General features: G+C 35.6%; 1 protein-coding gene across 1 annotated transcript; it reads right to left on the bottom strand.

The window, feature by feature from the left end:
* Positions 1–1,051: 1,051 nt before the first annotated feature.
* LOC145241664 (ciliary microtubule associated protein 1A-like) lies at positions 1,052–22,243 on the bottom strand. Its single transcript, XM_080104798.1, has 5 exons — positions 21,941–22,243; positions 14,680–14,760; positions 9,430–9,531; positions 3,787–3,897; positions 1,052–1,811 (listed from the first exon to the last, which is right to left on the bottom strand). Exons 2-5 carry the CDS (start codon positions 14,726–14,728, stop codon positions 1,321–1,323), a joined length of 753 nt encoding a protein of 250 aa, XP_079960924.1. The 5' UTR covers positions 14,729–14,760; positions 21,941–22,243; the 3' UTR covers positions 1,052–1,320.
* Between the last annotated feature and the right edge of the window lie 334 nt (positions 22,244–22,577).

Raw genomic sequence — 22,577 nt, 5'->3', positions numbered from 1 at the left:
AGCGCAAATATAATTTAATGTGGACATTAACACATCGTGCCATAATGATCCGCTCGCTAGAAAATTTGGATGAGGAATTAAATACAATTACAGATGCTTTGTCCAATAATGGGCATCCTTTAGATGTAATTGAAGCCACCATTAAAAGGAAATGAGCAGATTTTTTACGAACAAACCCCAATATGGTGGATAAATGCCCGGTTTGTATTCGATTGCCGTGGTTGGGGAAAGTAAGTGAAAAATTCACCAAACAAATTAGTTCAACTATTGAAGGATGTTATTTTGCTTCAGATGTTCGTGTTGTGTATAATACAAAACCACTAATGGCTTCCAATAAAAAAGATGTTCTACCCCCTCATCATATTAGTAATGTCATTTATTCATTTAAATGTGGTTGCGGTGCCGACTACGTAGGTCGAACGTCTTTAAAATTGGAAAGTCGCATACAACAACATGTACCGAGCAAAATGATGAATGGAACATTCCTACCTACCGACGCTGAAAGCAACACATATGGATCTGCTATAACGGAACACTTTATTAAATACCGGGATTGTGCAACGAACTTCAGCATCGACTCTTTCTTCGTATTGAGTCGAGCTCACTCCGTATATCATCTAAAAGTCTTGGAGACTGTTCACGTTCGTCTTAGGAAGCCTTCCCTTTGTAAGCAAAATGACTGCTTGTTGGGTTTGAACGTGATCAGCCTCTAAAATTCATTCCCATACGATTGCTGTTGCTTCCGTCTCTTTTTTTAGATTTTATCATTAAGAAAAACAAATTACTAAAAAACAAATCCCTCGATTCCAATTTGGATGAGTGAGGGCGAAACATGTCAATTGACTCGTTTCCCCCCCCTCTATTTCCCTACTTTTATCTTTTAGTCGTTATCCATTTTCATTTTCTCCTCGGTCTTTTTTTTTTTTTTATATAAAATGAATTCCGAAGGAATACGTCTTCCTTTCATGATTGCCTTATATATATATATATATATATATATATATATATATATATATATATATATATATATATATATATATATATATGTGTGTGTGTGTGTGTGTGTGTGTTTTGCAAAATAATGCCGAAAATTTTAATACGAAGATAATATTTTTTCAATAATTTCAATAATTTCAATAAATAATAATTTATTTTTGCATAAAGATGTGCGTTTATATAGTATTGAAAATCATGACAAAAACATGCAAGGGCGTGTTTAATTGATCTCATCAGTGGTTGTTATTAAAGCTATAAAAAAAACGTAATTAAATGTATTTTGTATAAAAATGTGTGTTAATGCAGTGTGCAACCTTATTAGAGTCAATAAAAAATGTCTTGACACACTGTCATTTTGTAGGGTGAATGTTTAATTCCCAGTGAATATTTCGGAGCAGTTCTTTTAATAAACTTGGCACTGTGCAAATCGTATGCTCCTGGTCCAGGATTATCCATCTTAAATTTAGGTATTCGCGTTCGATCTTTGAGCGAATAGACGGGCGGTTGTTTTAAGGTGACGTACATTGGAGATACTTTGTAACCGGCCGGTCCGGGCGTTTTAGCAAAATCATACGAGTAACTATTGTACTCGATACGTTTATTTATCGAATAGAATGGTACACTGTTGAGGTTGACCTGACGTTCACCAAGGATTTCTGGTAAGGTATAGGCACACGGTGAGGGTATCGTGTTCTTGGTCTCTTTCGGGCGCGGTTTTAGGCTGAATGTTGGAGCTGTGCGTTCTCGGATTATGCGTAATTTTTCCACGCAGTATTGATTCGGACCAGGATTGTCTTGGATTCCTTCCCATAAATCTAGAAAAAAAAAATAATTAATAATGCTTTAACTACATTCGACGGATTTTTTTTTCTTTTCTTTTTTTTTTTTTTTTTTGATCCTATTCCAAAAGAAGGAAGCTGCCAAGTAGGCAAAATCAATATTTTTTTTTTTAAATATTTAGAATGTTTACATTTTAGAGGGCTCACTTCTGATAATAACAAAGAAAAATGCGTTCCAAATCTTTAATAAAAATAATGCTAAAATATTACTCACTTTTAGGCTTATGTTCAGAAACTTTCAGTTTAATTGTTCTAATTAGCTGTCATTTGCAAATAACACATCAAGCGATTCATCTTTTAGTCATTTATATTTATCATTTTCACCCTCTCTCGATTTGTTTTTTTTATTTCTCACTCTTCTTCTATACACTCTTGCTTTTCTATAAATAACTGTCTGTTTATTATTAGTCAGTGGTAATAACGAAAGGAATACATAAAATAATTGTAATACATTGTAAAAAAGAGGGCATATCATCACAGGCAGTAATATTATTTAACCTGTAGTATGGGCAATAGACATAAATTTACACGATTAACCAGGTATGCCTCTCTATGACATATTAGAATTTAAAAAAAAAAAGAGTTAAAATAAGATGGCAACCAGCAAAGCTAGCCACCAAGATTATCTCCACTTTCACAGAGTTTCGCATAAAACCTAAAACTACAAAAACAACCATGATAAATTTTAAACTTCACATTGAAATATCGCATAGATAAAAAATACAAACATATATACGCATACAAAAAGTAGAAACAAATATTATTAGAAATAAATTTCCAATTATTGATGCTTAATATCAAATAAAAACCAATTATTAAAAAGATATCAATTTATAACAACGTTAGTATCACACGCACATGAGTGTTGATGCCACGTTATGTACGCGTGAGTGTTTATTAATTTGCTTTGTAGAGTTTGAAAAGTTATAGATCACAACACCAAAACACTTTTCAAGGGGGACTATTTTCCTTGATCATCATTTTGTTCAATACGCATGCGCTGACGGAGGTTTATTCATCAAGCATGTGTGAAAAACTGTCTCCTTTCCCTTAGAATATAGCCATTTATGTTCTGAAACTCTCGCCATTTCACGTGGCTTCTCTCGTCTTCTCTTCCATAAAACATGCCACATCCCTTGCGTCTTTTTCTTCCCCTGATTTACCCGCGCTGGCAGCAAAGAAAATATATTTTTTGCTTTTTTTTTTTTTTAGTTCATAGCATGACTACTACAAAGTACATGAAAAATCATTAGTTGTTATTTAGCATGTTCAGATTGGATACCAACTTGTAACGATTATTCTGTTCCTTTCTTTCTCCGTTCTTTGTTTATCCTTCTTTCTTTTATTCGTTTTCTTTCACCCTTTCCCCTTTTCTCTTTTCTCTGTCCTTTCTTTTTTTTTCTTCATTTTCTTTTCCTGGCGAGAAAAGCAACATTAAAAAGAGGGTGCAATGGTCTGATGCAGTGTGAATAGAATCGAAATTCAAATATTTGAATGTCAATTCATGTAGCAATCAGAGAAAAACCAACTCGAATAAATCAATTAGAAAGATTTTCCCGTTAATTAATTTTTGTAATAAGTATTATGCACCAGAAGTGGATCGTCATCAGTCTTGAAGGATGGTCGTGCTAGACACACGCACGACGCAGATTAAAGAAAACAGGATTTCGCATTATGATCGCTGAATTGTTTATTACTATCGACAAAAGTGAATACTTATAAGTCATAAACAGGATATATTGTAGATAAGGAGTTAACAAATATCAAACAATCGCCCTTTCGGGAAAGGTGTCCTACCGTGAGAATGGAATTGTTCACAGAAGTTACGTCCAACATGGAATTGAAATTGCGGGGATAAGGGACAATCGGATGGAAGCTTTTGTTATTGATGAAACTGAATAAGCAATGGTTGAGATGTAAACGATACATGAAAGCAAATAATTTTACTCACAAGATTCTTTGTGTCTTCCGGATATTCTTGCTGTAGGAATACTGGAGAGGCCCGAGCGCGTCATCCGACTGTTAAAACCATAAATTGGACCGGGACTGTGGTCAGTTATTTCTAGCGAATAAAAATTGGACAGGTATTTTTTTTAAATACACAATTTTCAAAACCAGCACTTTCCGAAAAAAAAACGACAAAACAAGAATTTTACAATTTTTTTTTAACATGAAGTAGTATTATTTACAGTTTTTGCACGTGTAAAGACCAGAGTTATATCCCTTTTGTAAAAAATTGTTTTCTCCGTTATTCTTGGTAATAAGGCTTAAACTCTGTTAATAAAAAGGGGAGACCTCCAAATTTCGCGATCATCAATTTTAAATGATGTAATAATAATTAATACGACGGACAATGAAAGATGAAACTTATAAGTAATTTGTTTTCTAAACAAAAAATGGATAGTCCTTATTTATAAAATCCATAATTAAATTTTAATTAAATTTTCAGTATTTCTTAATTAATAAATAAATCTTAATAAATAGTGTTTAATTTATTAAAAATATTTCGAGATTTTGGGGGCACTTAAATGACTTTACGTGTTGTATAGGAAAAAGTCATCTGCTTCCAATGACAGGAAGTACCTGTGGAGTTATCTCCCCTGATAACAAGAAGTAACAATGGAGTTATTTTCCCTGATAGCTATATATAGAGGACAAACGGAGGGACTATTTGCTTTTTGTGTGGGTGGTAATGACGAACTGAAGGACACATTTTCTCATTTTACACATCGCTACGAACAGGATCAACATCGTAAAACATGCAGTTATAAACATTACAATAGACATTGAACGTACTTACCACCAGACACTATGCAGCAAGAAAGCATGCATATATTAAAGCAACTTAATGAGCTTCAGAAAGAAAACATCGAATCAAGAAAAGAAACGCTGCGCAGCAGACCGAACATCGCTGATGAGAAAAAAGAACGGCCCTTGATATGATTAGATACCACTGATGAATATTGGACATTGTTTTTGGACACATGGGCCAATACAAAGATGTATGTGGATTGGAAGACCCCAATAACATCCGGAATAAATTACGGGAGACATGTACACCGAAAATAAACAGGCTACTCTTTGAACTGATAGGATCAGAGAGGCTCAACTGTGCCACAGAGGAGTACATTCTATGTCAGATACGACTGGTGACAGTAAAAGGAGTACACAAACAAGTCCAGCAATAGAAATTCGACTTTATGAGGCAGAATTAGGGTGAGTAAATAATGTATTTCTTATCGATCTGCGGCCAAATTATGTGAATTTAGAATTCAATGTCCAAATGAACAAATTTGCCGATAGCAAGTGGGCTATTTAAACGAAATATTTGATGGACAGGACACCAAAAGAGAGTACTGGGTGAGATAGTTTCGCTTGCTACATTGGGGCAGAGGTTTTATGGTTGACCTGCCTCCTCATTTTTACTATTCCACACATCATCTTGCGTTATCTGGCGTATAAAGGTCGAGTTAAGAACAGCACCATCAGAAGAATAAGGCCCCTTCAACCACACGACATACCAAATGTGGATGCAGAAAGACGTCACACCCTAGAGGATCGATGAGCCGAAAGGATTGTCCAGCAGTTGGACTCAAGTGTCACTTTGCAGAGTGATAGGACACCTAAAAAGGTATGCCATAAATTTAAGGGGTCCAGAACGAAGCCACAAGCAAAGTATCGAGAAGTGAGGAGTCATTAATATTCACCAAAGGTACCCCAGATTTTTTCTGCTTGCAAACACAAAACATGGCCGGCAAATGTGCCTCGCCTTACGTGGAATGGGGAGCAATTTCACTTGTGAGCCCCAGAGCTACCCACTCAGTGACAGTGCAGGTAACTATAATACCTAAAACTCACACAAGCTTTGCACATGTACTGAAAAAACGGTGAGCCAGCGCAGCCGTTGTATCCCTGCTTTTGCAGACACAAGGGCGCAAACGTATGCGAGTGAGCTAGAAATTCAGAAACTACTTGGACACCAAGAGGGATATTTCATGTCAAACACCCATAAGATACGGAGCACAATGGAAAGCCGTTTACACATCAGAGCTGTCTTGTTTCTGCGCATAAAATTGGAAACAAAAGAGGCACGACATGCCGTGTCAGAAAACACCGCTGGGATTTTCTGAATTTTGAGAGGAGGATTGTATAGGTGGACGGGTCAAGAATTCAGCTAACTTCATGGAAATAATAAACAATTCATTTCAACCAGATGGTGAGTCTAGATGTAGTGAGTCTGTTCACGAAAGTACCCACTGGTGAGACAGTGGTACGGGATAAGCTGACATCGGATGCTTCTCTGAAAGAACACACTTGCATCCCAATTGACAATATAATGGAGATGTTGACCTTCTGTGTAGAAACTATATACTTCGTGATGGGATCCGATATATATCGGCAGGAACGAAGGTCTAGTAATGAGATCATCATTGTTCCCGGTACTGGCCAATGCATACATGGAATACTTTGAGGAAATGGCATTAGGATCAACATCGCTAAAGCCAACAATGTGGTTGCGATATGTAGATGACACATTCATACTCTGGTCCCATCAGGGAGATGTTCAAACGTTACTATACCATGTGAACTGGATCCGTCCAACTATACAGCTCACAATGGAAAAAGAACATAACAATAAATTATCGTTCCTAGATGTGCTGATTACTCGCACTGGTTAGGGATTTATCTCATCTCTATACTGAAAGCCAACTTTCACTGGACAGCACCTAAACTTAAACTCCCACCATCCATATAATGTAAAGAAAGGAATCATTCATTGCATACAGCACCGAGCAAAAGCAATATGTAGTAACATCAGTGCATATCAAGAGGAGATGGACAGTTTAAAGAACCCCTCCACCGAAACAACTATCCAGAAAATCTGGACCAAACACAAAATGACACGACTCAGAAACTCACCACAGTTTGTATACTATATATGAAGGGCTTGTCTGAAAAACTTAAACGAATACGTAATCCATATGACATCAGGACAGTATTCAAGAGTGATTCAACTCTCCGGAAACAATTTGTGAAAGTCAAGTCCCCTACAGAAAATATCATGACTAACAAACTGTGTATATGAAATCTCATGTAAATGTGGAAAACTATACAAAGGTGAAACGTGTCGTCCACTAAAAGTACGGTTAGAACATCGAAATCCGTAGTACCTAGAGAGATTGAAAAATCAGGTATAGCTGATCATATATGGAAGGAAAAAGGAAACCATCTACAATTATGGGACGAAGTAAAAATTATACACAAAGAAGAATAATGGAGAGTAAGAGGACTCAAAAAGCAGCACATATGCTGGGGAATAACCAATTATTAAGTAGACCTAGTATAGAATTTAATCATTAACCATAATTATAAACAATAGATAATATATACAAGTACCAAATAGAAACACATATATATATATATATATATATATATATATATATATATATATATAGTAATAATTAGTAATAAATAGTGATATTTACAACTAGAAATAGGTTTAAGACTCCTAAAATTCGTGCCAGTATTTTCCACAAGGACCCATGGCACAATGGTTAGAGTACTTGGAGAAATCAATTGTAAAAGTGATATTCTCTTGAAGGTTGAAAGTTCAATCCTCAGTGTGGCCGACTGAAAAAATACAATTGTGAATTACTTCTAACGAACCTCCAACGGCTGATGGAACAAGAACATGCTATCCCCGTGAAGTAAATAAAGGGTTCCGCTCAAAATTCCGTCCAAATTCCCGAATTCGATAGTAGCATTCCTGAGTTTGACAAGATATACCAGAAGAAGGTCGGAGGTTACATCGACCGAAACATTGTGAAAATCATACTCAAGACAACAGTCCGATGAATTCAAATAATATAAATAACCTTTGGGCTTATTGCCTCCCAATTTCCCGACCTCGCTCTCTCCCTGCGAATCCATCCCATTCAAGCAATACACCCGTTGGTTTGATGATATCACCGTAAAACCCAATATATAGACGACAGTCTTTTATGGCTCTAATGGCACGACTCCATAGATTCTTCATTCTGACACAGTATTGAGTATTGCGCAAACAAGAAAATTGTATTTAATAAAGACAGTTTTCACTTTGCCAAAGGGAAGCCGAGTTTACCGCAAACTGTGTTGAATAAAAAAAAAAGAATGAAATAAGCCATCCTTCACTTCCCATCTCCACAAATGTCATGGTTTGACTCACAAATGTCTTTTCAAAAAAATAAACCATTGAGGACAAAGAACAGAAAGTTCTATTGGGATGAAACACTTGACCACCTATTCCAAAAACCTATCCCAAAAACCTATTCCAAAACTGATTCCAAAAACCTATTCCAAAAACCTATTCCAAAAACTTATTCCAAAAACCTATTCCAAAAACCTATTCCAAAAACTTATTCCAAAAACCTATTTCAAAAACCTATTCCAAAAACTTATTCTAAAAACCTATTCCAAAAACCTATTCCAAAAACTTATTCCAAAAACCTACTTCAAAAACCTATTCCAAAAACTTATCCCCAAAACTTATTCCAAAAACCTATTCCAAAAACTTATTCCATCTATCAAAGAGAATAATGGTGAAGAGAATTGAGAAAGGTATTCAAGCGTTCGAAATGAACAGAATGGCAGGATCTGCGACAAACTACAGTTAAACAAGAATGTCGTACTTCCTATTTTAGAAAGACTGCATTGAAATGTGTGGATGGTTAATGGAAACTTATTCTGGTTCTATCCCGTTTTACACATCAATGGAAGGAGACGCATTTCTAATAACTATTTTTAAAAATCCAGTACCACTGATATCATATTCTAGAAGGAACCGGTAGTTCGTTTTTATATGTTTATATACATGTATAGGGCACTAAATCAAAACATGAATTGTTAGAGAACCGAGGACCAATTATTTATGAGTGAAATTTTCGTAGCGTTTTACTGAGAAAATGTAATTCAATCTGTGATATTTTAACATTTGCAAATATTGTTACATATATTCGATATATGTTCGCCATTTTTCATTTTTTTATATTTTCAATAAAAAATCATTGACGGTTTGTAGAATTTTAAATTAAAAAAATTAAATATTTACTGTTATTATATTTTCTCATAGACAAAATTTTAATAAATGAAAATAACATTAAAAGAAAAGATAAGTTTTTGTATAGTACTTAGCGCATCTATTTCTGTTCACCTTTGTAAAGGATTAGTTGGTGCATTCTGCTGTTGCATAGAAACAACGCGTATATTTAATCGAATATCTCGTTTTATTTTCTTTATAAATGTTGTAGACCAACTATTAATAAATGAAGTGTTTTTGTAATTATGTATCATACTTTATACACGTAAAATTATTTTTCATGCGTTATTTATCGTGATAAAATAGAATATCAAATATTCTAATTTTGTTTCATTCGGGACAGAACTCGAGATTATTCTACTCAACACAGACTAATGGATAAAGCGTTTTTAAAGTGATATTATTGAGTAAACGCTACAGAATTTAGTGCAGGTTGTAAAATTTTAAAAAATGAATTTGTGCATAAATAGATATTTAAAAATTGCATGATGTGAAAACTAATGGATTTATACTTACTCCGCGTGTTTGGTCGTATGCTGTAGGATGGTTCTTGCGGAAATGTTTTATTTTGGTCTGTGCCAATAGTTGGTGGAATAACATACTTGTTAGGAGCGGGACCTAAATTAATAATAATAATAATAATAATAATAATAATAATAATAATAATAATAATAATAATAATAATAATAATAATAAGTATGAACTTCAAATCAGAAAAACATTCAGGGAAAGATGAACCGACAAAACCTAGATGGGAAACGAGGCTCGAAACCCAAATCAACAAACATAAAAAAAAAAGAAGTCAAAACGATAAACAGGAAGAAAGCGATGTAGATAAGATGGAAAATTGGAAATGCGACCATCAGGAAGAGGTTAAACAAGAAACATGAGGATCTGAAACAAAAAATAGCATCAAAATAAGGGAAATTGAGACGATATGCATACAAATCTGAACAATGCAAGCAAAACAAGTCACTTGAAAACAATGAAAGCCAATTCTACCAAAATGTGAACGGAGGCAAAGCAAAAACAGAACGACCAACCCCGACGGAAACAAAACTTTGCTGGAGTAAAATATGGAAAGAATGACGGGATCAGAAATGCGGAATGGCTGAAAGACATAAAAGAAGAGTTACAACAAATCGAAGAAGGAACAATGAATAAAATCAGCAAGGAAACGAGAAAGAAAACCATAGGAAAAATGGCAAACTGAAGGGCACTAGGGTACTAGGGCACGACGGGATACATGCATACTGGTTCAAAAATTCACAACATTACACAAAAGGATAGCTCAAAACCTGAGATGTATACAGGAAACAAACGTGCCAGATTGAGTGACAAAATCTAGAACCACAGTAATACAGAAGAGTACAGAGAAAGGCCTATCATGTGCTTACCCACTATGTGGAAAATACTAACAGCACAACTGAGGGAACAAATCTACCACTCCCTGAATAATCGTGGATTTCTTCCCGAGGAACAGAAAAGATACCGAAAAGGAAAAAGATGAAAACATGATCTGCTATATATAGATCAAAAGATTCTGAAGGAGGTAGAAAGAAGGAGAAAGAATCTAGCCACGGCATGGATCGACTACAAAAAAGCATGCGACAGGATCCCCTAAGCATGCTTTAAAATGTATAAAATACCCAGCAGGATCATCAACATGAAAATGCAATGAGAACATGGAGACTGAAACTGACAGATGATGGACAACACATAACAGAAATTAACATACAAAGAGAGAGAGAGAGAGTGGGTGGAGAGAGGGGGAGAGAGATATTTAACGGACACTATATATTATTTTTATTATCCATCGATACCTTAGGTTTCACGAAAACGCTGGAAATCTTTATCACAAGGTTATACTAAATGTATAATTATACTGTGACACACACACACACACACACACACACACACACACACACACACACACACACATATATATATATATATATATATATAGTAAATTATGAAAATATATAGCAAGTGTTTCATTCTGCTTTTCACTCCGTAAAGAATCGTCAGGCTAAAATGCCTGATATATGCACACACATATATATATGCATATATATATATGTGTGTGTGTGTGTGTGTGTGTGTGTGTGTGTGTGTGTGTGTGTGTGTGTGTGTGTGTGTGAATTATATCTACGTTATATGGGTTATTCACAAGAAATGCCATCTACGGAACTACTTTTGTTTTCCATATTCCAACGTGCTATCTTAACACTTACAACAAGGTTGCCAAGAGGTTTAAATCCTAGAGATATTAAATAAATCAGCATCTTTCAAACTTAAAATTTGCATGAATCGAATTTTATTCCATGACAATTTTGAAAATAACAAACGGAACTAAATTGTGTCGGTAGTGAAGCAGAAGCAGAGAACCTAACCCTAAATAGGGAACATAGGTTATTATCAGCTGATTACCACACGTGAATGAATGTGTTGTTTATACAAGATTGTTTAGCTTTTTGTTCATTTGTTTTGACTAACGAGTCACCGATTATCAAGGCTCAAAGACTATTCGAGGATAGTGAGAAAACACTTTGATGTTTATAGACGATCTGGGCAGAAATTGATCATTTAAGTCTGGCTCAACAATAATTTTCTAATATTGTACTTAAAAACGACTATGTTGTAGTCAGTTGGAATCAGCTCTGTGGTATTGTGTGTAAGAGACGGACATTTGGAAAAAATCTTGGAAATTTAGTTTAGTTCGAGGTAAGTAGATGAAGAAAGGAAATTCATTTGCAATGATTGTAGTAAGACGAGTTTTCGTTGCGAATGATTTTATTAACCTCTTTCGGTTGCCATGGTTATGGTTATTTAAGTAACCTATGGCAATTACCGTTCGTCAAATATAAGACAGAGTAAAAAAAAAAACATTAAAAAAAAACAGAAGTCACGTGACGTCGTATCTCTTTCATCCGGATGATCGAATTGGAAAAGAGACAAAACATTTTGAGAAAGATGAGAATAAGAACATCTTCAAGTTGATGTATTTCCACCGCAACTCATAATTATTTCAGCGATATCACGAACATAAACGTTAGTTCGAAAGGACTTTCAACGGACGTTGTGAACTATAAATATATAATAGCGTTTGTAAACGGAAGAGGGGGTCCTGGGTTAAGCTGCGAAGGTGAGCCGGAGCAGGAGGAAGATTAGGAGAAGGAAACTCAGTCAATAAAATAATAACAATAATAGACGTTTATTGACCTTTGTTCTAAATAGGATCAAAGTGTAGTATTTGTTCTGATACTGTTAATAAATTTCATCTTTTCTGTCCTCGATCAATAAAGAAGAAATATTTCTAAACAGAGACGACTTTGTATTTAGTTCCAATTAAGAGTTGTCATTGGGGGGGGGGCTTGATTTTTCTCTCATTAAAAATCGATCCTATGCCTAACTATGCCCTCGTCGGGAGGCAAGTTAATAGCGTCAATAATTTATCCATTTTCTAGAAATATCGATTCAGTCCATGCGTTTGAAATGCCACAGATCGAATAATCGGCCGACTGATGGTCCTATCTTCGTCAAAATTGTTGAGTCCTGGTCCCAAATAGACTTATGACTTAGGGGCACTGTGCCTTGTTTGGGGTAAAAAAAAATATATATATAAATAAAAATCAGTAAAAAAAAAAACAGTAAAAAAACAGTAAAAAAAACTCTAAAAAAATCAGTAAAAAAAAAAATGTAAAAATAAAAACAGTAAAAAAACAAAAAACAGAAAAAAAACAGTAAAAAACATTATTTCCTGCGAAAGAGTAGACTCCAAAATAAGATCCTATACTTGTCCACCCAAGACCAGACAGTAAGAAGAGAATGATAACCTCGTTCTCGTCCCTCTTCTATCCTAATAATAATACTAATACATCTGTATGGCCGCATTTTTCCTTAAATTGCTAGATAAATACTTTCTACAACATAAACTGCACAAACTATTCAATTGAAACAGTCACAAAGTGCGGACTGCTTGTGTATGATCAAAGAAAACTGTCTCATATGCAGTAATTCCAAATGAAGTCTCAAGTATACAAGTCAATTGTCACAAGTCAACCTAACGACAGAACTGAAACGTACACATAAATATGACACAAGATAGTTTTAAACAGAAATTGTCTGCACATGAGTTCGTCTTCAAATGTAAGTAAACATTAATGACACAAGTATGACAGCTGTAGGATTAGGAGACACCCTTCACTAAAGTAGAGAAGCAGACAGCATATTCCAGATCTCGAATGATAATGAATAGGGACATAAAACTAATTAGTTGGTGACTGTTCTCCATAAAACTCTATTAACTCCGTTCTACGTCATCATGCCTATGGGGTATGTGTGGTAAATAACGTAAAAAAAATAGATATTTTAAAAATATTCTGAAATAATGATAAAAAATACTGGGACATTTGTCGGGGCTATCTGAGGAAATGTTAAGAATTTGAACTGTTATTCATAATAAATATTCTGTCAACATTTTATAGTTGAAATGAGATTATTGACTAAAAAATAGATGTTTAACCAACAAAAATACATTAGTTAATGCATAATAAACGAATATATAATAAATATAAAGTAAATCAATGGCTTTTGACAGGCTTTTTTGGCATGAAAGTCGTCTCAGGAAAAGCAGATCATACGGTATCACTGGACGAATAATCAACATAAATCCTTCTTAGATAAGAGAAAAATCCAGGTTGTTCTCGACGGTCGTACATCTAAACAATATGATGTAAATGCAGGAGTGCCTCAGGGGTCTATCCTTGGACCTTTATTATTCCTAATATTCATAAATGACCTTCCTGACAAAATTGTCTCTGAGATGGGTATATATGCTGATGACGCCATGCTCTATAACAGACACGACAAGAAGACAAATGAACACATATCTAAGGAAATCGAGGAAACACTAGAGGATGACCTTCAATCTGTAGTAGAATGGGGACAAAAATGAATGGTCACATCAAGACTAAACTTGTGTCTTTCAATAAATACAAGAAACCTTCTCTACCACCAATAGCAATGGCCAAAGACTCATTATCTGAAAGTACTTCTTTTAAACTTCTCGGCCTAACGTTCACAGGAAACATGAGTTGGAACAATTACATTGAGAACATTGTCAGGATCTCTACGAAGAAGGTAGGCTCTCTCTACCGTGCTAGAAAGCTACTAACGCCCGAAAGTATACTGTACCTCTGTAAAGCCACCATTCGCCCATGTATGGAGTATTGTTGTCATATTTGGGCTGGTGCATCTGCTACTAATCTCTCACTCCTAGACAAGGTTCAAAAGAGAGTCGCCAACCTGATAGGTCTTGAACTGTCATCTAAGCTTCAACCTCTGTCCCATCGACGAAATGTTGCATCCCTCTGCCTGTTCTACAAGTATTTTAATGGTGAATGCTCCGATCGAACTGCAATCACTTGTACCCCCTCGACATAAATACCCCCGACAAACCCGACAAGCAGCAAAATTACATCCCTACACAGTAGCGATCCCTAGATGTAAGAGAGCCTTCTACTCCAGTAGTTTTTTTCCCCAGAACTGCTAGACTTTGGAATCCCCTTTCCGGGTCCCTGCTTCCCCAACTGTACTGACATGCAGAAGTTCAAGTGTAACGTGAACTGACATCTTGCTGCCCAACTCTCTGATGCCTATGTCCCTGATAGGAGCCCCCTACATCAAAGTGGCAATATGCCTTGTTTGGGGTGAAAATGTAATAAAAAAAGAAAGAAAAGAGACTTATAAAGCAAACAAACTTACCGACAAACTTTGCTGCGATCTCAGGTGGGTTTTTTTTTTCTTCAGTCATTTTTTCCTCGAAATATTTCTCACTGATGAAATCTGTATTTGTAATAAAGTATTTGTATCATTACAAGAATTGGCCAGATCCGTGTAAGAACTAATTTGCGAACACAATACGTTGTACAGAATCGTACTATTTCGGATGAATAGTTGAAGAATAAAATAAACTTTCAGAAAGCAATGCTTTATTTATATGTGTTCTTTTCGGTCAGTTTATTGCTTGACTTTTTCGTCGATAACTTTTATCCTACAAAATAAATATTTCATTCTAATTAATCATTTTATTTTATTGAACGTTGATCTATGTTGTGAAGAGCGGTAAAATGTAATTTGATTTATTTTTTTCAGAAAATACTCAAACCTCATAACACTAGAAATATATCCTATTTTTGAAGTGGGTGCCATCTTTGTTACCAGCACCAAATTTATATTACAATGCAAGAAATATTTAATTAGCAACAAATAAATATATTACAAATAAATACTAATAATAATACATTGTGGCATTTATTACAAACTAGCCTGGGTGCCCGGCGTTGCCCGGGTGTATGAAGGTGTGTGTTAAGCAAAAAACAAAAAAAAATGATAGTAGGCAGGCAGGCTCGAACCCATACCGCGAAGGAGGAAAAGAACGTGAAAAAAAAAAGAAACGGAAGTGGCGAAGGTTTAAATTAAGGTTAGTCAATCGAAAAGAGGGGATGACTTTCGAAAATATCGGCGAAAAAAGCGAACCCTCCCTGCAGAAAAGTGCCCAGTTGAGGGTGAAGGAATTAATGTTTTTAGCCAATTTTCCGATATTTGTCGTCCGAAGTGTCGAGCTTCAAAACGATACCGATCTCGTGAAAATCTGTCGCTTCTGTCGAATGTTTTAGGTATACATACACACATACATTTAAATAGACAAGTGATATTTATATTATAGAAAACTTAAATAAAATAATATTATTATTAATATAGAAACAGAGAAGATAAATCTGGGAATTCCACAACATCATGTGACATCACAACATCATGTGACATCACAACATCATGCGACATCACAACATCATGTGACATCACAAAATCATGTGACATCACAACATCATGTGACATCACAACATCATGTGACATCACAAAATCATGTGACATCACAACATCATGTGACATCACAAAATCATGTGACATCACAACATCATGTGACATCACAAAATAAATAACATCACAATTTATTAATTTTGAGTTAATTTTATTTTTACTATTATTTGGATTCACTTTATTGTCGCGTTTTTAAAGTTGAATAACCAAAATAATATGTGGACTTTCACAATTTAAATTTGGAAATATTTAAACTATCTAATAGAATAGAAAATCATTTTTCTGGCTTTACAATTATTAATAAATTCTAATGTTTTAAATTTGTGTAAGTTTTAGAATTTATTTACATGCAAGGATTTTCTACAGGGTGGAACGATAAATTTGTCGCCTTAAAGAAAACAACATTACAGTTTTATTTTAAAACTTTTATTGAAAAAAATCAATTCAGGTAACTTGATTATGTATTAGAGCTGACATCTATTCAATGTAGTCGTCTTCAGCCTCAATCATCACCTTAATACGATGGAACTGGGAGCATGCCTTTTCCACAATCACTGGCGGGAGCTCGGCAAATACTTGGTGGATGGCAGTGATCAGGCTGGCTTTGATGTTGTGGGAAGTCATGTTGGTGATGTTCTCGACGTATGACCAGCCGAAATAGTCCAGTGAGTTCAAGTCGGGGGAGGAGAGGAAAGCCAGTGGGAGAAGGGTATAAAGTCGTAGCACTCCTTCTGAAGTCAAACTTTGGTCTCTTTAGACTTGTGGGCCGGCGCCGAGTCCTACTGCCACACCCAGGGTCTGCCAGCAGCCACCTGATTGCACCAGGGGATCATCACACTCTTCAGCACATCCAGGTATACTTTGGTGTTAACTTTCAAGCTGACTTCGAACATGTGAGGTTGCAGGATGTGGCCCTGACTTTAAACCACACCAAAGACCATAACCGTGGCCGGAAACTTCATTAAGCTTTGTCCTCAAGCGTTGAACCATCCGGATTTGCATTGTGGGGGTGCTGGTAATGGTCCTGTTGTCATAACTTGGATCGGTAAAGAGCATGAGTTGTACAGCGGCGCATCTCCGATCTCGCTCGTTGCACATTGTGTCACTTTTAGACATGATAAGAGGTTCTTATCACTCTTGTTATTTGTACACAACTGGCAAACTTGTAGATGATCTGCAACAAAAAAAGAAAACCGGTTTTCATCAAAGGGAACTGGAATCATGTCGTCTTTTCTAGGGTGACAATTTTAGCGTTCTACCCTGTAAATAGAGATTGAAACAGCATTACCTTCAGAAACTATTAGTTATAGCTTTAAAATTATTTGAAGTTCAATAATTTAATGGCCAAATAATATCGTGTAAAAAAATCGACGCTTTTACAGAATACGAAACAGACTCTTTTCGTCAATAGCTGGAAAAAACGAGTCAAACCGAGCCGTCGTCGTCAAACTGTGAATAAATATCGAATCATGCTTTTACCGAAGGACTTTTTATTTACTAGTTTAATCATTAAAACGGCGCTAACCTGAATGTATTTTCTTATGAAAACGGATTTATTTCAAATAAAGGCAAACGATGAAAAAGATTTCTCATTTTTTCCTCGAGAATTTTTTTTATTTATAAAAGAAAAAAAAAATACACTAGTCCTTCTTTGTTGTTTTTTTTTTCTTCTTGGAAAGGTTCTCCGTTGTCGGCAAACTCTTAATTAGTACGTAGTTAGGGTAGGTTAAGGATTAGGTTAGGTTTAGTTTACGGGTTGTTAATTTTAAATTAATGTTAAAAAATGTCGTCCTCTATATGTTTTTTTCAATTTAGGTTTGACGTTGTGGTTGATTGTCGTTTGTCACACATTTCTTTGCTGCTTCCAATTTGTAAACTGCTTCATGTGTTTGTTTGTTTTTTTTTTGTTTGTTTTTTTTGTTTTTTGACAATCTTCGTCAGTAAGAATCGTTTAAATTTGGTTAATCTTCTGTAGAAGCAGCAAAAGAATTTCCGAATAACATTTAATATAGACATCTACTCTACTATTATATAAAAGTGTGTGTGTGTGTGTGTGTGTGTGTGTGTGTGTGTGTGTTTTCGGTCCCTATATACTTCGTAACGACTGGGCCAATTTTTATGAAATTTCACACAAATGTACATATGTGGACTGGTAGTACTCTTAGATAGGTTTTGTATCAAAATGTCTTCGATAATCGATAATCGAAATAATCCCATGAAAGAAGGAACAGGCGATTTTGACCAAAGTTAACAGTTTATACAGCCTAACATCACAAGTGCATTTTAGAAGTTTTATTACCACACAAGCAGAAATACCAGACATATAAAATCAGTAGTTGATTAATGATATGACCAGGGGCGCTCGAAATAGATGTTTCTGTTTAAAGCACAATTCAACCATGATACTTGACATTTTCATTTAAAACTTTAATTCAAGCCATTATCAACACATGCAGAAAGGCCAGGCATATAAAATCAACTGTAGGTTCTTTGATATGACAAGGGCTCGAAATGAATGCTTCTGTTTAGAGCACAAATGAACCATGCTACTTGACTTTTGCAGTTTAAATTTTAATTGAAGCCATTAAATATTTTTAAAAATTATAAAATCAACAGTAGGTTCTCTACAGCGCAATGTCGACTAAAATGTATTGTGGACTAAGTCACAGCAGAAGGCATGTAAGCTTCCTCCTGCAACAGGTCCCTAACTACAAGGTAGAAGGATAAAATTGTCGCCTTAGAAAAGACGCCATGATTCCATTTCCGTATGATGAAAACCGGTCTTTTTTTTGTGGATGATCTACTAGTTGGCCAGTTGTGTACAAATCCCAAAAGTGATAAGAACCTCTTATCATGTATGAAAGTGACACAATGTTCAACGAGCGAGATTGGAGATGCACCACTGTACAACTCATGCTCTCTACCGATCCAAGTTATGACAACAGGACCATTGCCAGCACTCTTAAAATACATCGCTGGATTTCCATGAATAACAGGGACGTGCCCAGGGTGATAAAAACAAATTTTCTGATCACGGTTAAAGTCTTTTGTGTGGTTTCAAGTGATGTCCACATCATGCCGCCTCATATCTTCGAAGACGGCATGAAAGTCTACAGCAAAATATACCTGGTTGTGCTGAAGAGTGTGGTGGCAATCAGGTGGCTGCTGGCAGACACTGGATGTGGCAGCAGGACTCAGCGCTGGCCCACAAGACCAAAGAGCCCCAGGTTTGGCTTCAGAAGAAGTGCTACGACTTTGTACCCTTCTCTCATCACACTCCTCCCGGCTTCCCCGACCTGAACTCGCTAGACTATTTCGTTTGGTCATACATCGAGAACATCACCAACATGACTTCCCACAACACCAAAGCCAGCCTGATTACCACCATCCACCGAGTATTCGCCGAGCTTCCGCCAGTGTTTGTGGAAAAGGCATGCTCCCAGTTCCGGACCCATATCGAGGCGATGATTGAGACTTAATAGATGTCAGCTCTACTATTTAATAAAGATACCTGAATTGTTTTGTTTTTTTTCAATAAAAGTTTTAAATTAAAGCTGTAGTGTTGTTTTCTTTAGGGCGACAATTTTATCCTTCCACCCTGTAGAGCAGGCAATCCATCGATTTGATTGAAAAATGGGCGATTTAACTGATTTTGATGACAATAAAATATGGAAGTGTGAAACGTTCGTGAATCATCATTCGATCCCGGGCAACATCGTGTCTCCCTGCTAGTATGATTATAATTTCTAATCTGAGTATCAAATTCAATTTACTTTACAACAATATATTTTTTCATCGAGAAATTATAAAATATCATCAAATCCCGTTTCATCAAAATTATTGATCACTTTAATTTATTAATATGAAGTTAAGTAACTAACAGGAATAGCCGGTGTTTCTCGAGATTGAATGCGGATCACTGCTATGTTATTTTTAAACTATGCTTATAGCACCATGTTACTTTCTTTGTTTTTATTGGCCCCCCACCCCCACCCCGTTTTGACCCTTTGATATAAAAGTTGGAAAATTCTTTGAATTAGTGTCTTATAAACATATGGCTTAAATTTCATTAAAATTTGATATACGCATTTGAAATTTTAAGGAGATTCTGCCCAAATCTGTCACCCAGATGTTGCCGCACGTTGATATTCGGCACATGAAGGGTGACGTAGGACAACTTTGTATTGTCTATCCATGAGAATATTATATATACGATATTTCATCGAAATAAGACATATTTGAAGTTTTAAAGGATGGTTTAGCCTCTATAGCTCCCTTAGGTTAGGAAGACACTCAGAGATTCAGGACCACTTCCAGTGTTCTCCTCAGAAAATTTTTGCATAGAATTTAAATTTTATAAAAATAGGATATATTTCTAGTGTTAATAAGGTTATGCTCTGATGGATCCCTTAGGACGCACTTAGACATTCAGGGAACCTCTGATGTCTTCTCTGGTAAATTTTACATAAGAATATACTTTTAGATTGTGTATTCATTATTTTGCGAACTGTTATCATCATCTTCATAGTTGTCGTTTCACTACGTTTCGGCCGACTCATCCTCTGGTCTGCTTTCGGTAGGATTGAAACCACTATCTTCAGACAATGCTCACTTGGAACTGTATGGACTCAATGCCTCTATCCACTGTGCCACGGGCCAAAGCAGGCCAGAGGATCAGTTGGCTACAAACGTGCTGAGACAACAACAAGTATGGAAGTCAGTAATTACTGGGGGATACTCAGCATTCCTATCTTGTCACCGCTAATCACCTGAACAAGGTCAGAGGATGAGTTGGCCAAAGTGTGATGTAACAACAACTATAAAGATGAGGATAACAGTCCGCAACAAATGAAAGCACATATTATCTCAAATGATTCTAAAAAATAAAATAATAATAATACACTTTTATGTATGTAAATTCTCTGACATTTCTTTCTATAGGGAGCACACAAACATCATATGCACAGGCATTTAGTTTCATATAGAGAGATATAAGATATAGAAATTTTCGATAAGAAAGGTTTCGTGCAGTTGAATCCCTTCGATGAAAACGATTTAAAATTATAATATATGCGCTAGAAACAAAATGTGACCAGTAGAGTCACACATTGACCAAAGCTTAGATTATTTGAATCACGAATAAGTGAGCTTACAAAGCCAGTTAAAATATAATCGAATATTTCATTGTATAATAAAGGACAAAATTCAAAATTGGGTGGCTTTTTCCGCTTTATCCATCTTCTCTTTCGCTTTCAATTGCTTACTCCTCAACTACGAATTAAATAGTAGTAATACTTGTAACGCTATTCCCTTTCGTTTATAATGGATTTATTTTATAATTTTCTTTATTCATTACGTACAGCTGTTAATAAACAGAGAGAGAGAGAGAGAGATGTGGAAGAGAAAGAGAGATGTGGAAGAGAGAGAGAGAAAGATGGAAGAGAGAGAGATGTGGAAGAGAGAGATCTGGAAGAGAGTGAGAGAGATCTGGAAGAGAGAGAAAGATGTGGAAGAGAGAAAGAGATGTGGAAGAGAGAGAGAGATGTGGAAAAGAGAGAGATGTGGAAGAGAGAAAGAGATGTGGAAGAGAGAGAGAGATGTGGAAAAGAGAGAGATGTGGAAGAGAGAGAGAGACGAGAATGGTAAGTACTGTATAAAATGGGGTATGTAAATAAATAGAAAACTACGAAATGCCAAACTTTCATGAGTCGATTGCGAATTACAAATAAGTAAAATGAAAGTTTTCAGACATAACTCAATCATAAAACTGAGGAATATTTCAGCATGTATTTTAAGTGATTAAAATATATAAGATCAAAAACCTTGACGAACAACCATGATTAACTCCACTGTAGTATAATAATAGATAAAAATTGACAACTTTCCTTCCAAACGAGTTGGTGTATCGTCAATCTGGGTCTTAATAAATAAGCTCCTGTTTCTTTTTTTATTTTCTCGTTTTATTTTTAAAGCCAGCAATCGAGAAAAACGTTCTTAGCATTTCATGTTTTTTTAGAATAATTAAACTGGAAGTTTTTCTTGCATAACTCAATCCTGAAATTACAGAATATTTTAGCGTGTATTTTATATACTTAAAATAATGCGAAAGAAAGAGTATTGTGGCAACAAACGTTGATTAACTCACCTTTAGTCTAATAGCAGGTAAAAGTTGACTTAACTTTCAGTCTAAACGGGTTGGTGTATCGTCTATCCGAGTCCTAATGAGTCGTTCGTTATTTTAGCTTTTAGACAGTTTTATATGTTGAGATCAACAAGCGAGTAAAACGTCTTCACCTTTCAGGTATTTTTTGTTTTAGTTTTCGTTTCTGTTATTTTTCCGTGACCAACGGTGATTTTGTTGCGATTTGGTAGGCGTGTAGTTCTGGACTGTGAATTCAATGTCCGATTGGTCATCGGATGAGAAGGCAATCGCTTGTGCTGCACTCATGACAAGTACCCGTAACATTGGTAACACGTGACCACTTCATCCACCAACAACCTGGAGAGACGCCTTACACCGATCGACCCCCTAACACCACCAGACCACCGAGTTTATCAGTTTATGTTTAATTTATACATCGACATATCGGTTGGCAGCCTCTGCATCTTCGCTCATCCGGACGTCTTCATTGTTGTCGTCGTCATCATCATCAGCGACATTCAGTATCATCATCACTAATAAGAATAATAAGTTGATGGCAGGCGTTAATTCTAGGCGGATCATGTTGAAAAAAACCGGTTCAATCGTTATCATCCTAAGCATAAGAAAGTCTTTTCAGTTG

The sequence above is a fragment of the Euprymna scolopes genome, chromosome 20, assembly GCF_053919585.1.
Source record: "Euprymna scolopes isolate OS-2025 chromosome 20, ASM5391958v1, whole genome shotgun sequence".
Classification (NCBI taxonomy): Eukaryota; Metazoa; Mollusca; class Cephalopoda; order Sepiida; family Sepiolidae; genus Euprymna; species Euprymna scolopes.
The sequence above is the reverse complement of the archived record's forward strand: the minus strand, read 5'-3'. Positions and strand labels throughout refer to the sequence as shown.